Source organism: Eurosta solidaginis, chromosome 5, assembly GCF_040869045.1.
Source record: "Eurosta solidaginis isolate ZX-2024a chromosome 5, ASM4086904v1, whole genome shotgun sequence".
NCBI classification, from domain to species: domain Eukaryota; kingdom Metazoa; phylum Arthropoda; class Insecta; order Diptera; family Tephritidae; genus Eurosta; species Eurosta solidaginis.
The window spans coordinates 267,088,025-267,101,701 of record NC_090323.1 but is presented as its reverse complement, the minus strand read 5'-3'; the positions used below and the strand labels follow the sequence as shown (position 1 = coordinate 267,101,701).

Sequence of the window (13,677 nt, the reverse complement as noted above, 5' to 3'; positions counted from 1 at the left end):
ACTGTGAAGTTCTTCGAACAAACTCTTTTAAAAATCAAATCAAAAAAAAAAAAAAAACCAATTCGTGGTCTACATCGGGACGGTTCTCTTACTGGTACGTCAATAAGTTTACACCATCAATTATGATAATTTATAGTACTTGTATACATTGATTGTTTGCTAAAATCTTAAATTAATAAAATATTTATTGGGTTCTTATCTACATAGGTGTAAGTGTTACTCTTATAATCATTCAATCCCGAAACAAGTTTTTCTGCACCGGTTTTTCAGGATTTTAAAAATTATGGACCCAGCATTTTTTTAAATGTAGAGAAAAAGCAATATTTTAAAGTAACAGAAATTTTCATTTACTTTTTATGTTTGACTAATAAGCTCAGCAACTTATATGGCTTCTATTGGTTTCCTATAATTCTTTAATTTATTTATAATACTTTCTATTTGCAACCCAAAATATTAAGCAGTCTTACCAGATAGCCCAGGTGTATGCTTTGCCTTGCTTCTCGGGCTCTTGGAGAGCTTTTTTTTTAGAAAGTAATGTATGTTTTTTTCGCCATCCTGAATTCCCGGACGGAATGTGCTAGTTTTAAAATTAAGATCTAAGCTCTGACTGGTCTCTGAAAAAATAAAATAAACAACAATAATAAATATGCGTTTGATTAGCGAGACAGGTTAATTTGCTTTATAAAATTTTTCTTTGTTATTAGCATAAGAGAAAAATTACAAAATTTGCACACGGCAATGATAACTAGGACATGTTTTTGAATTTCACTTCTTTATCAGAAAGCTTTTCGGGTCCTGTAATTTTAACGCGAGTTCACCCGTACTCATAATGACGCTAAGGCAAAGGTCTCGATCCACTCAGCCAATTTCAAAGCGTGCAGAGGGGAATCAAAATGGATGAGTGGATAAACCAGTATGAGTGCAGCTGAACTCGAGTTAAAATTTCAGCAACCGAAAAGCTTGCTAATGAAGAAGTGAAATTCATCGTTAGCAATTTTTGTGATTTTTCTTTAGTATCCACATTTAAAAATAAATTTTCAAGAATACAAAACATTTGTGCATCATTACAGCATTGAGATTTTGTGGTGCTTTTTAATCCCACTTTCACGAATATACATATCTATGGGTGGGTGTCAAGGCAACAGACAAAGAAGCTAAATGTGGTACAACTCTGCCTCAGTATGAACGCTTTAAATTTACCAAAAAGTGCAGAGGAAGCTCGAGCTTGATGCTGGCAGGCCGCTGTGCTAGGACTTGGAAAAGTGTTCGGGACTGCGTGCCCTACCATCCGAATATATATGTATGAATGAACGAGCTAATAAGTAGCTGTCAATTATTTATTATTTCTTGGCACGCGCTCTTAAATTTGTGACAAAAAATTTAGTTGATATAATTCGGTTTTTGTGAATCAATTTTTTTATAGAAAAGCCATAGCAGATATTCCCGAGTATCTCTAACGGCGCAGGTGCCGTATACCAATACAATTGATGCATATTGAACTTAACTTACACACATGTGGATTTCGTCTCTTCTAAAAACCTTCATTTCAGTCGGTTACACACGCACACGCCGCACAGAGATTTTTAACCAGTTGGTATTATGGGCAGATGAGCGATAGATTACTAAGTTGTCGGGTCAAGGTAAGACGTGAAGGCAATGGACGTTGCCGGCAGAATCCTAGAACGGTGAATGGGTGAACAGGTGGTTGATGTCAAATGATGATGGTTAATGATAAATCCTTGTTTGGTGAATGCTTAAAGCTGAATCTCAGATAATCGGAGGTTGAATATCTAGATTGCATTCATTCCACGTTCCCTGATATATCAAAAATAGTTGGTAACCGAAGCAATCAACCGGATAACGGAAGACTTACCATGCCGAAAGCCGCTCTTACGATTCCTTTGTTCAGTGCAAATATTTGTACTCAAATATATGTTATAAATAAACCATTTGAGAAGCTAACGCAATCGTGCTAGTTCATTGTCTGCAAAATGAAATATCTGTAAGTGTTCACTGACATTGTGTATCAGGCTTTTAAACTCTTTCTGGCCACTTTTACAGTGAGAGCGTGTGTAGCGAAAGATGCAAGTGCGGGCTAATATTTTGTGATGTCACTGAAAGGTCACGTATGTGTTGCTATTATTGTTAGTAGAACACTTTAAAATTAATTAAAAGAAGAAGTACCTTTTAATTAGATGTAGTAGACAGGAATTACACTTCAAATTTGTAGAATAGTTAAATACTCGAGCACACTTATGATCTTCTGGCCTACTCTTTTTGAAACAGGGGAAAACAGCCAGACATGAAATATTCGGGTCAATCCAGCTAAAAAGACACCTTGAGTAAAAAACTGTATTTAAATGATTATCTTTTAATACGTGAAAAAGTGCTGCAGATATACATACTTATCTTTTGTTTTATCAAAATTGTATAGAAGCATCCAGTTGGAATATATTCAGACATTACGTGCTTCCAGTGTGACTTGCCCAACCGTTATAAGCTAAAATAAGCAGACATTTTTTCTTGTAAAATAAACTAGTAAAGTGAGAGTTAAATTTTGATTTTAGCGTTTTTTTAATAGACAGCCAATTTTTAAAATATTTGTATAGTTTGTCTAAAATAGTCATTCATTTACATAGGCGGGTGATTTCGTAGTCCCACCCTTCACTCTTAGGGAAGAGTAAATTATGTGTGTAAACTTTACACCAAAGTTTTATATTTCATAAGCTTTATATCAAATGAGCCCTTTGTTGATAAGACTTCTATAATTACTAATTAAAGGAAAATCGCTTAAAGTTTGTATCGTAGTCGCCTCAAAATGTACCATCTGTTACTTTGGGATATTCCAGCTGTGAGTTCCATTTAGGCTGTTTAATATTTATTTGATTGAAGACCTAAAGCGTGCGAAAATGTCTGGGGTGCAAGTACCATATCATACCTAGTAGGACTTTCACAAAACCTTTTTCAAAGGTTTAGGAGAAGGCATCATATTATTCTCAAGCAGATAAGAGGGGTTGCGCGAATGACTATTGCAGTCTTTCCTCAAAATTCCTCAATTTCACATACATTTTAACAATTATTAGTAACAAAAAAGTTCATGGAATTTATAATCGTTTTAACCAATATAAACCAAATGTTTCTCTAACCTGCATTAAAATACCTACAAATTGATTTTATCCCCAATCTCACATTAACAAATCTGGGAACTTATTGAATTAACACACCGTTTGATATAAATTTAGTATAATTTTTATTTTGGATATAAGTAAGTAAAAATTTAATGTTTATACCTTTATTCGTTATCTGTGTTGAATCTAACATCCAATTTGTTGCTGATAATAAAAAATAAAAATAGTCTTGCATGTGTGCGCATACAAATTTCATATAAATCTCTGCGTTTACTAATTTATATCAATTGGTTTATTTGTAATCACAAAAAGTGCGATCACTAAAAGTGTTCTTGTCCGGTTGAGCACCTTTGGTAAAATCAGTCGCATGTGTTCGGTCGTTGTTGCAGGTAAACAGGAAGTGTTGACAATTGAAAAAACACCGAGATCCGTATTGAAGTGTTGCAGTCATAAGAAAAAAACAATTTTCCAAAAAAGTGTAAATAATGGAACAAAAAGTTGTGAGTGAATTTTTACATATACATATACTTATTAACCAGTTTTTGCTTCAAAATTTGTGACTTTAATTAGTAAAGAAAGAGCAAGTTTACTTATAACGCTTTAATATTGTTTGGGCGCTAAATTAAGAAAAAAACAAGTAAGGAAGGCTAAGTTTGGGTGTAACCGAACATTACATACTCAGTTGAGAGCTATGGTGGCAACATAAGGGAAAATAACCATGTAGGAAAATGAACCGAGGGTAACCCTGGAATGTGTTTGTATGACATGTGTATCAAATGAAAGGTATTAAAGAGTATTTTATGAGGGACTGGGCCATAGTTCTATAGGTGGACGCCTTTTCGAGATATCGCCATAAAGGTGGACCAGGGGTGACCCTAGAATTTGTTTGTACGATATGGGTATCAAATGAAAGGTGTTAATGAGTATTTTAAAAGGGCGTGGGCTTATTTCTATAGGTGGACGCCTTTTCCAGATATCGCCATAAAGGTGGACCAGGGGTGACCCTAGAATTTGTTTGTACGATATGGGTATCAAATGAAAGGGGTTAATGAGTATTTTAAAAGGGAGTGGGCCTTAGTTCTATAGGTGGACGCCTTTTCGAGATATCGTCATAAAGATAGACCAGGGGTGACTCTAGAATGCGTTTGTACAATATGGGTATCAAACGAAAGGGGTTAATGAGTATTTTAAAAGAGAGTGTGCCTTATTTCTATGGGTGGACGCCTTTTCGAGATATCGCCGTAAAGGTGGACCAGGGGTGACCCTAGAATTTGTTTGTACGATATGGGTATCAAATGAAAGGTGTTAATGAGTATTTTAAAAGGGCGTGGGCTTATTTCTATAGGTGGACGCCTTTTCCAGATATCGCCATAAAGGTGGACCAGGGGTAACCCTAGAATTTGTTTGTACGATATGGGTATCAAATGAAAGGTGTTAATGAGTATTTTAAAAGGGCGTGGGCTTATTTCTATAGGTGGACGCCTTTTCCAGATATCGCCATAAAGGTGGACCAGAGGTGACCCTAGAATTTGTTTGTACGATATGGGTATCAAATGAAAGGGGTTAATGAATATTTTAAAAGTGAGTGGGCCTTAGTTCTATAGGTGGACGCCTTTTCGAGATATCGTCATAAAGATAGACCAGGGGTGACTCTAGAATGCGTTTGTACAATATGGGTATCAAACGAAAGGGGTTAATGAGTATTTTAAAAGAGAGTGTGCCTTATTTCTATGGGTGGACGCCTTTTCGAGATATCGGCATAAAGGTGGACCAGGGGTGACCCTAGAATTTGTTTGTACGATATGGGTATCAAATGAAAGGTGTTAATGAGTATTTTAAAAGGGCGTGGGCTTATTTCTATAGGTGGACGCCTTTTCCAGATATCGCCATAAAGGTGGACCAGAGGTGACCCTAGAATTTGTTTGTACGATATGGGTATCAAATGAAAGGGGTTAATGAGTATTTTAAAAGGGCGTGGGCTTATTTCTATAGGTGGACGCCTTTTCCAGATATCGCCATAAAGGTGGACCAGGGGTGACCCTAGAATTTGTTTGTACGATATGGGTATCAAATGAAAGGGGTTAATGAGTATTTTAAAAGGGAGTGGGCCTTAGTTCTATAGGTGGACGCCTTTTCGAGATATCGTCATAAAGATAGACCAGGGGTGACTCTAGAATGCGTTTGTACAATATGGGTATCAAACGAAAGGGGTTAATGAGTATTTTAAAAGAGAGTGTGCCTTATTTCTATGGGTGGACGCCTTTTCGAGATATCGCCGTAAAGGTGGACCAGGGGTGACCCTAGAATTTGTTTGTACGATATGGGTATCAAATGAAAGGTGTTAATGAGTATTTTAAAAGGGCGTGGGCTTATTTCTATAGGTGGACGCCTTTTCCAGATATCGCCATAAAGGTGGACCAGGGGTAACCCTAGAATTTGTTTGTACGATATGGGTATCAAATGAAAGGTGTTAATGAGTATTTTAAAAGGGAGTGGGCCTTAGTTCTATAGGTGGACGCCTTTTCGAGATATCGTCATAAAGATAGACCAGGGGTGACTCTAGAATGCGTTTGTACAATATGGGTATCAAACGAAAGGGGTTAATGAGTATTTTAAAAGAGAGTGTGCCTTATTTCTATGGGTGGACGCCTTTTCGAGATATCGCCGTAAAGGTGGACCAGGGGTGACCCTAGAATTTGTTTGTACGATATGGGTATCAAATGAAAGGTGTTAATGAGTATTTTAAAAGGGCGTGGGCTTATTTCTATAGGTGGACGCCTTTTCCAGATATCGCCATAAAGGTGGACCAGGGGTGACCCTAGAATTTGTTTGTACGATATGGGTATCAAATGAAAGGTGTTAATGAGTATTTTAAAAGGGCGTGGGCTTATTTCTATAGGTGGACGCCTTTTCCAGATATCGCCATAAAGGTGGACCAGGGGTGACCCTAGAATTTGTTTGTACGATATGGGTATCAAATGAAAGGGGTTAATGAGTATTTTAAAAGGGAGTGGGCCTTAGTTCTATAGGTGGACGCCTTTTCGAGATATCGTCATAAAGATAGACCAGGGGTGACTCTAGAATGCGTTTGTACAATATGGGTATCAAACGAAAGGGGTTAATGAGTATTTTAAAAGAGAGTGTGCCTTATTTCTATGGGTGGACGCCTTTTCGAGATATCGCCGTAAAGGTGGACCAGGGGTGACCCTAGAATTTGTTTGTACGATATGGGTATCAAATGAAAGGTGTTAATGAGTATTTTAAAAGGGCGTGGGCTTATTTCTATAGGTGGACGCCTTTTCCAGATATCGCCATAAAGGTGGACCAGGGGTAACCCTAGAATTTGTTTGTACGATATGGGTATCAAATGAAAGGTGTTAATGAGTATTTTAAAAGGGCGTGGGCTTATTTCTATAGGTGGACGCCTTTTCCAGATATCGCCATAAAGGTGGACCAGAGGTGACCCTAGAATTTGTTTGTACGATATGGGTATCAAATGAAAGGGGTTAATGAATATTTTAAAAGTGAGTGGGCCTTAGTTCTATAGGTGGACGCCTTTTCGAGATATCGTCATAAAGATAGACCAGGGGTGACTCTAGAATGCGTTTGTACAATATGGGTATCAAACGAAAGGGGTTAATGAGTATTTTAAAAGAGAGTGTGCCTTATTTCTATGGGTGGACGCCTTTTCGAGATATCGGCATAAAGGTGGACCAGGGGTGACCCTAGAATTTGTTTGTACGATATGGGTATCAAATGAAAGGTGTTAATGAGTATTTTAAAAGGGCGTGGGCTTATTTCTATAGGTGGACGCCTTTTCCAGATATCGCCATAAAGGTGGACCAGAGGTGACCCTAGAATTTGTTTGTACGATATGGGTATCAAATGAAAGGTGTTAATGAGTATTTTAAAAGGGCGTGGGCTTATTTCTATAGGTGGACGCCTTTTCCAGATATCGCCATAAAGGTGGACCAGGGGTAACCCTAGAATTTGTTTGTACGATATGGGTATCAAATGAAAGGTGTTAATGAGTATTTTAAAAGGGCGTGGGCTTATTTCTATAGGTGGACGCCTTTTCCAGATATCGCCATAAAGGTGGACCAGAGGTGACCCTAGAATTTGTTTGTACGATATGGGTATCAAATGAAAGGGGTTAATGAATATTTTAAAAGTGAGTGGGCCTTAGTTCTATAGGTGGACGCCTTTTCGAGATATCGTCATAAAGATAGACCAGGGGTGACTCTAGAATGCGTTTGTACAATATGGGTATCAAACGAAAGGGGTTAATGAGTATTTTAAAAGAGAGTGTGCCTTATTTCTATGGGTGGACGCCTTTTCGAGATATCGGCATAAAGGTGGACCAGGGGTGACCCTAGAATTTGTTTGTACGATATGGGTATCAAATGAAAGGTGTTAATGAGTATTTTAAAAGGGCGTGGGCTTATTTCTATAGGTGGACGCCTTTTCCAGATATCGCCATAAAGGTGGACCAGAGGTGACCCTAGAATTTGTTTGTACGATATGGGTATCAAATGAAAGGGGTTAATGAATATTTTAAAAGTGAGTGGGCCTTAGTTCTATAGGTGGACGCCTTTTCGAGATATCGTCATAAAGATAGACCAGGGGTGACTCTAGAATGCGTTTGTACAATATGGGTATCAAACGAAAGGGGTTAATGAGTATTTTAAAAGAGAGTGTGCCTTATTTCTATGGGTGGACGCCTTTTCGAGATATCGGCATAAAGGTGGACCAGGGGTGACCCTAGAATTTGTTTGTACGATATGGGTATCAAATGAAAGGTGTTAATGAGTATTTTAAAAGTGCGTGGGGCTTAGTTCTATAGGTGGACGCCTTTTCGAGATATCGCCGTAAAGGTGGACCAGGGGTGACTCTAGAATATATTTGTACGATATGGGTATCAAATGAAAGGTGTTAATGAGTATTTTAAAAGGGCGTGGGGTTTAGTTCAATAGGTGGACGCCTTTTCGAGATATCGCCATAAAGGTGGACCAGGGGTGATTCTAGAATGTGTTTGTGCGATATGGGTTTCAAATTAATGGTATTAATGAGGGTTTTAAAATAGAGTGGTGGTAGTTGTATATGTGAAGGCGTTTTCCAAATATCGACCAAAATGTGGATCAGGGTAACCCAGAACATCATCTGTCGGGTACCGCTAATTTATTTATATATGTAATACCACGCACAGTATTCCTGCCAAGATTTCAAGGGTTTTTTATTTCGCCCTGCAGAACTTTTTCATTTTCTTCTACTTAATATGGTAGGTGTCACCCATTTTAGAAAGTTTTTTTCTAAATTTGTATTTTACGTCAATAAACCAATCCAATCACCATATTTCATCCCTTTCTTCGTATTTGGTATAGAATTATGGCATTTTTTTCATTTTTCGTAATTTTCGATATCGAAAAAGTGGGCGTGGTCATAGTCGGATTTAGGCCATTTTCTATACCAATACAAAGTGAGTTCAGATAAGTACGTGAACTGAGTTTAGTAAAGATACATCGATTTTTGCTCAAGTTATCGTGTTAATGGCCGAGCGGAAGGACAGACGGTAGACTGTGTATAAAAACTGGGCGTGGTTTCAACCGATTTCGCTCTTTTTCACAGAAATAAATTATCGTCCTAGAATCTAAGCCCTTACCAAATTTCACAAGGATTGGTAAATTTTTGTTCGACTTATGGCATTAAAACTATCCTAGACAAATTAAATGAAAAAGGGCGGAGCCACGCCCATTTTTAAATTTTCTTTTATTTTTGTATTTTGTTGCACCATATCATTACTAGAGTTAAATCTTGACATAATTTACTTATATACTGTAAAGATATAAAATTTTTTTTTAAATTTGACTTAAAAAAAATTTTTTTTTTAAAGTGGGCGTGGTCCTTCTCTCATTTTGCTAATTTTATTAGGCATACATATAGTAATAGGAGTAACGTTCCTGCCAAATTTCATCATGATATCTTCAACGACTGCGAAATTTCAGCTTGGAAAAACTTTTAAATTACGTTCTTTTAAAAGTGGGCGGTGCCGCGCCCATTGTCCAAAATTTTACTAATTTTCTATTCTGCGTCATAAGTTCAACTCACCTACCAAGTTTCATCGCTTTATCCGTCTTTGGTAATGAATTATCACACTTTTTCGGTTTTTCGAAATTTTCGATATCGAAAAAGTGGGCGTGGTTATAGTCCGATATCGTTCATTTTAAATAGCGATCTGAGAAGAGTGCTCAGGAACCTACATACCAAATTTCATCAAGATACCTCAAAATTTACTCAATTTATCGTGTTAACGGACAGACGGACGGACAGACGGACGGACGGACGGACATGGCTCAATCAAATTTTTTTTCGATCCTGATGATTTTGATATATGGAAGTCTATATCTATCTCGATTCCTTTATACCTGTACAACCAACCGTTATCCAATCAAAGTTAATATACTCTGTGAGCTCTGCTCAACTGAGTATAATACAAATTTTTTATAAGTGAAACAGGAAAGCCAGCACATGCAAAGAGGCACTTGTGAAGAAGGAAATTTGTTCATTTCAGATTGTAAATTTTGTGAAATCTTCTTTTGTTTTTCGAAACCAATATTTGGAGAACTGAAAAAAAAAAATTATAATAAAAAAAAACGTTCGAAATTTACTAAATGTTGATATTCTTGTTAACGTATATATCAGTACCCTGCTGGAAAAGAATCTACCTACTAGAGCTTACGATTTCTTCTCGAACACAAACGAGATTTTCGAGACCCGAGAAATAGAGAGCTCGACTTCTCGCGAGATTCTCGTATCTCGAAGTACTCGTAAATCTCGCGAGCTTCTCGACATTCTTACTTAATCGCTGTATGGACAGTATTTATGCACGGCTTCTCGCGAGATTCTCGAATATCGAATTACTCATAATACTCGCGATCTCCTCGACTTTCAATTCAGTCGCTGCATTGGCAATATTCTCTACATATCGGGGTTTTTACTTGTGGTTTTGCGGACATTTTGGCTTGTGCTCCAGAAGAAATCGTAAGCTCTATATAAAACAGACAATGAATCGATTAAGTTGAATGTCGAGAAGCTCGCGAGCCTTACGATTAATTCGAGATTCGAGAATCTCACGAGTCTTACGAGTAATTCGAGACTCGAGAATCTCGCGAGCCTTACGAGTAATTCGAGATTCGAGAATCTAACGAGTCTTACGAGTAATTCGAGACTCGAGAATCTCGCGAGCCTTACGAGTAATTCGAGATTCGAGAATCTCGCGAGAAATCTCTTCTCGAACATGTTCGCGAAATCGTAAGCTCTACTACCTACCAACTAAATAGCGCAGAAGTGCTAGACTATAAGTATGCTCAGCAAATTTTTCTCCAAAAAGTTAATTTTCAGCAAAATTCCATGGTTACTCTGTTCAAACAAAATTTTCTTGTACTGTGTTATTTAACCTTTCATAATAAACTTGGTTTTCCACCAGGGAAATGGGAGGTACATATTTATTTTTTTAAACTAAACTTTTTTAACATAAAAAATAAGTAGTTTATCTAATCCTTCGGTCAATATAACCTTATTTCTATTGCCGAAACCATCCATCAATTATATACGCTATCGTTGACAATTTCAAATATCTGAAAATTCTATGTAGCGAATCGCACTAGTTTCGAACTTGCGCAGAATTTTTAAGTTATGGTACTAGTTCTAATTCTATCCCCTCTTGGTGCTCTCAACGGACACTTAACATTGTAATTGTCCCCCTTTGAACATATTCACAACTAGTTCAGTCGTAGGTGGTTCTGAAAAATCGTTGCCTTTGACTAATTTGAATTCACTGATTCCTTGACTAATTTAAACTTATATAGCACTGTTGGTCCAAGTGTGGCTACCAATTGTCCCGCTCTGCATCCTATTAGCTCTAGTTCGGAGGTAGTCATTAAACCTGTAGTGCGTAACTGGTGCTTGACTGTCCCATTTTCGCTCAATTTAAATACGTTTGGGTGGTTCTTTTAAATCAAACTAACGATTTTTTTCCAGTCTCACCACTTCAAACGGTAAGACCAAGGACAAAAATATTACACATCAATTCCAGCCCCTATAGAAAATGATAAAGGGGTGATTTTATTTAAAAATCTGGTTTGAGTCTTGACAATGACTTCATATTCACAGTGTGAGTAATATAATATGAGAAAGGAAAAATGTAGCATCGATGCTGTTGGAAAATATGAATTGCTTTTATTTAAACAAAAATTAAATACATTTTTCTACATTAGGGAAAGTTGATTTACTGTTTTTGATAAAAAACCCTTAAATAAAAACAATTTTTTTGCGACCTGAAACTTGCACTTTATTTTACTAAATTTTTGTGGGCTTCAAAACACTTAAAATTGAAAAAAGGTATGAAAAAAAAAATCGACAAGTAAACTTTCTTTTAAAATCGCTGAGTAAAATAATTAGGCAATTCACAAGATCTCCTATTCGCCTCGTGTGCTATGATTTAATCAAATTTTATTTTGGAAACCAAGGAAATAACACAAAACTTAAAAATTTACATGAATACGACACTTTTGTGAATTGCCCAAGTGTCTTAAGCAAAGGTGCTCTGAATTAGTTGCAGACAATTTTCCGCATATGCAAATTTGAAGTGTTTGCCCTACAAATCGACGCGACAAGACACGTATTGAATTAAGAGTCTATAGCTTTAAAGCCCTCGAACTCAACAGCTTTTTGTGAAAACTCAAAAATCGAAGAACTCTTAATAAAATCCTTAAAAATTATAATTAGCGCTTTTCAGATAACATTCGGTATAATTCTAGGTCGTTCAGGTGTTCAGACCCCAAAGTCGTGTAGACGTCTCCATATCACTGATTCAGCTCTCGTTCAGAAAAAAAACCACCTTGCTTTATAGTGCGGGTGCATATGATTAGGTAAAAAATGCAAACATTATTTGATTTGATTCCCTGCAGGCTTCTATCAATCGAATTGAAGTTGAACCAAAATAAACAAACTGAAATAATACATTTTCGTTAGCAACTAACACCATTAACAAAATAGTAAACAGTTTACGGATATAAACATATTGTAACAAATTTAGGAGAATTCCGCTTACTTGAAACCTTCTGCTAACGTTCGAATCGCTAAACTGTTGAATAAATCACTCCAATATTCAGTATTGCAAACTGGACTTTATTTAGATTACTTTGGGAGTAGTAAAATTATACTTCACAATTATACTGCACTTCGCAACTTACAGCGAGTTTAAATCAAACTGATTAGTCATTCCTCAGCTTGCGCTGCTTTTATACTCTCTGTTGACTTGTCCGCATATTTCTCCCAAGGTCTAAACGTTTCCCCTTCTAGAATCTCCTGCTTGGTTACCAACTATATGTGTGTGTATATGTGCGAACAAACTTCGGCTGATGACTACATGTGTGTGCGTGAGTTATTCTTCGTCGCCTTTTATGTACGTGTGTAAATGGATTAAATTCATGTGTTCAGGTACAGAAGAGTGGCAGCTTGGTTAATGTTGTTGTGCTTTTATTTACTAACAGCTTAGTGATGCTAAAATTCGCCACAATATAAAAAAAAAATAATTACATAATTCATTCAAACTCATATATGACTCGCAATCACTCAAGCTTCTTAAATAGAAAAAGTTGCTCTGTAAATTTGGGAGAATAGCTTGAATGAAGCCAGAAGTTTGAATGAAATACATTTATAAAATGCATATAAACCAAATATGCCACAAAATTATTAGCTCAAGTAATTGCACTCGATTTGTATACTCAGTTGAACAGAGCACACAGAGTATATTAACTTTGATTGGATAACGGTTGGTTGTACAGGTATAAAGGAATCGAGATAGATATAGACATCCATATATCAAAATCCTCAGTATCGAAAAAAATTCGAAGTCCGTCCGTCCGTCTGTCCGTTAACACGATAACTTGAGTAAATTTTGAGGTATTTTGATGAAATTTGGTATTTAGGTTCCTAGGCACTCATCTTAGATCGCTATTTAAAATGAACGATATCGGACTATAACCACTATATCAACATTCAAGTTGATATTTAAAAAATCTTTTATTTTGATTTTGTTTTTAAAAATTTATATTTTGTTTATTTTTGAGTTTAGATATTTTCCAACTAATTAGAATTTTCTTTTTTTGAAGTTATTCAAAATTTTAAGTTAACACGAAAACTCAATTAAAATTATTTTAAAAATTAAAGTAAAGAGTACAAAGTAGTTAACACTATATTTACTCCCCCTCCAAGAAAATTTGAAACAAACAAATTATTAATTAATATTAAATGTAACCTTTTTTTGTTTTTTGTTGTTTAATGTATTTGTATTTAAATTAGTGTTAATAAGTATGTTTGCTGGTTTAAGTAAATCAATTGAAATATTTTTAATAGTATTATTGTATTGAATTGTAAATGTTTTATGTTTCTTAGATATAACTTTAAAAGGTCCTTCATAAGGTGATTCTAAATTAGATTTACGAAGAACTTTAACAAAAACATACTCACAATTTTCTAATTGTTTAGG

At 36.1% G+C, this 13,677-nt stretch overlaps 1 protein-coding gene across 2 annotated transcripts in view; it reads left to right on the top strand.

Moving 5' to 3' along the window:
- LOC137253429 (proton-coupled amino acid transporter-like protein CG1139) overlaps window positions 1-13,677 on the top strand; it is a 135,542-nt gene that overhangs the window by 14,897 nt on the left and 106,968 nt on the right. The window contains exon 1 of one of the 2 annotated variants that reach the window (XM_067790340.1): window positions 3,556-3,628. The exons of the other annotated variant lie outside the window; for it this stretch is intronic. Within the exon in view, the coding sequence (XP_067646441.1) occupies window positions 3,614-3,628 (15 nt within the window). The 5' untranslated portion in view covers window positions 3,556-3,613. Of the gene's footprint in view, window positions 1-3,555; window positions 3,629-13,677 lie in introns of those variants that run through there. 2 annotated transcript variants of the gene reach the window in all.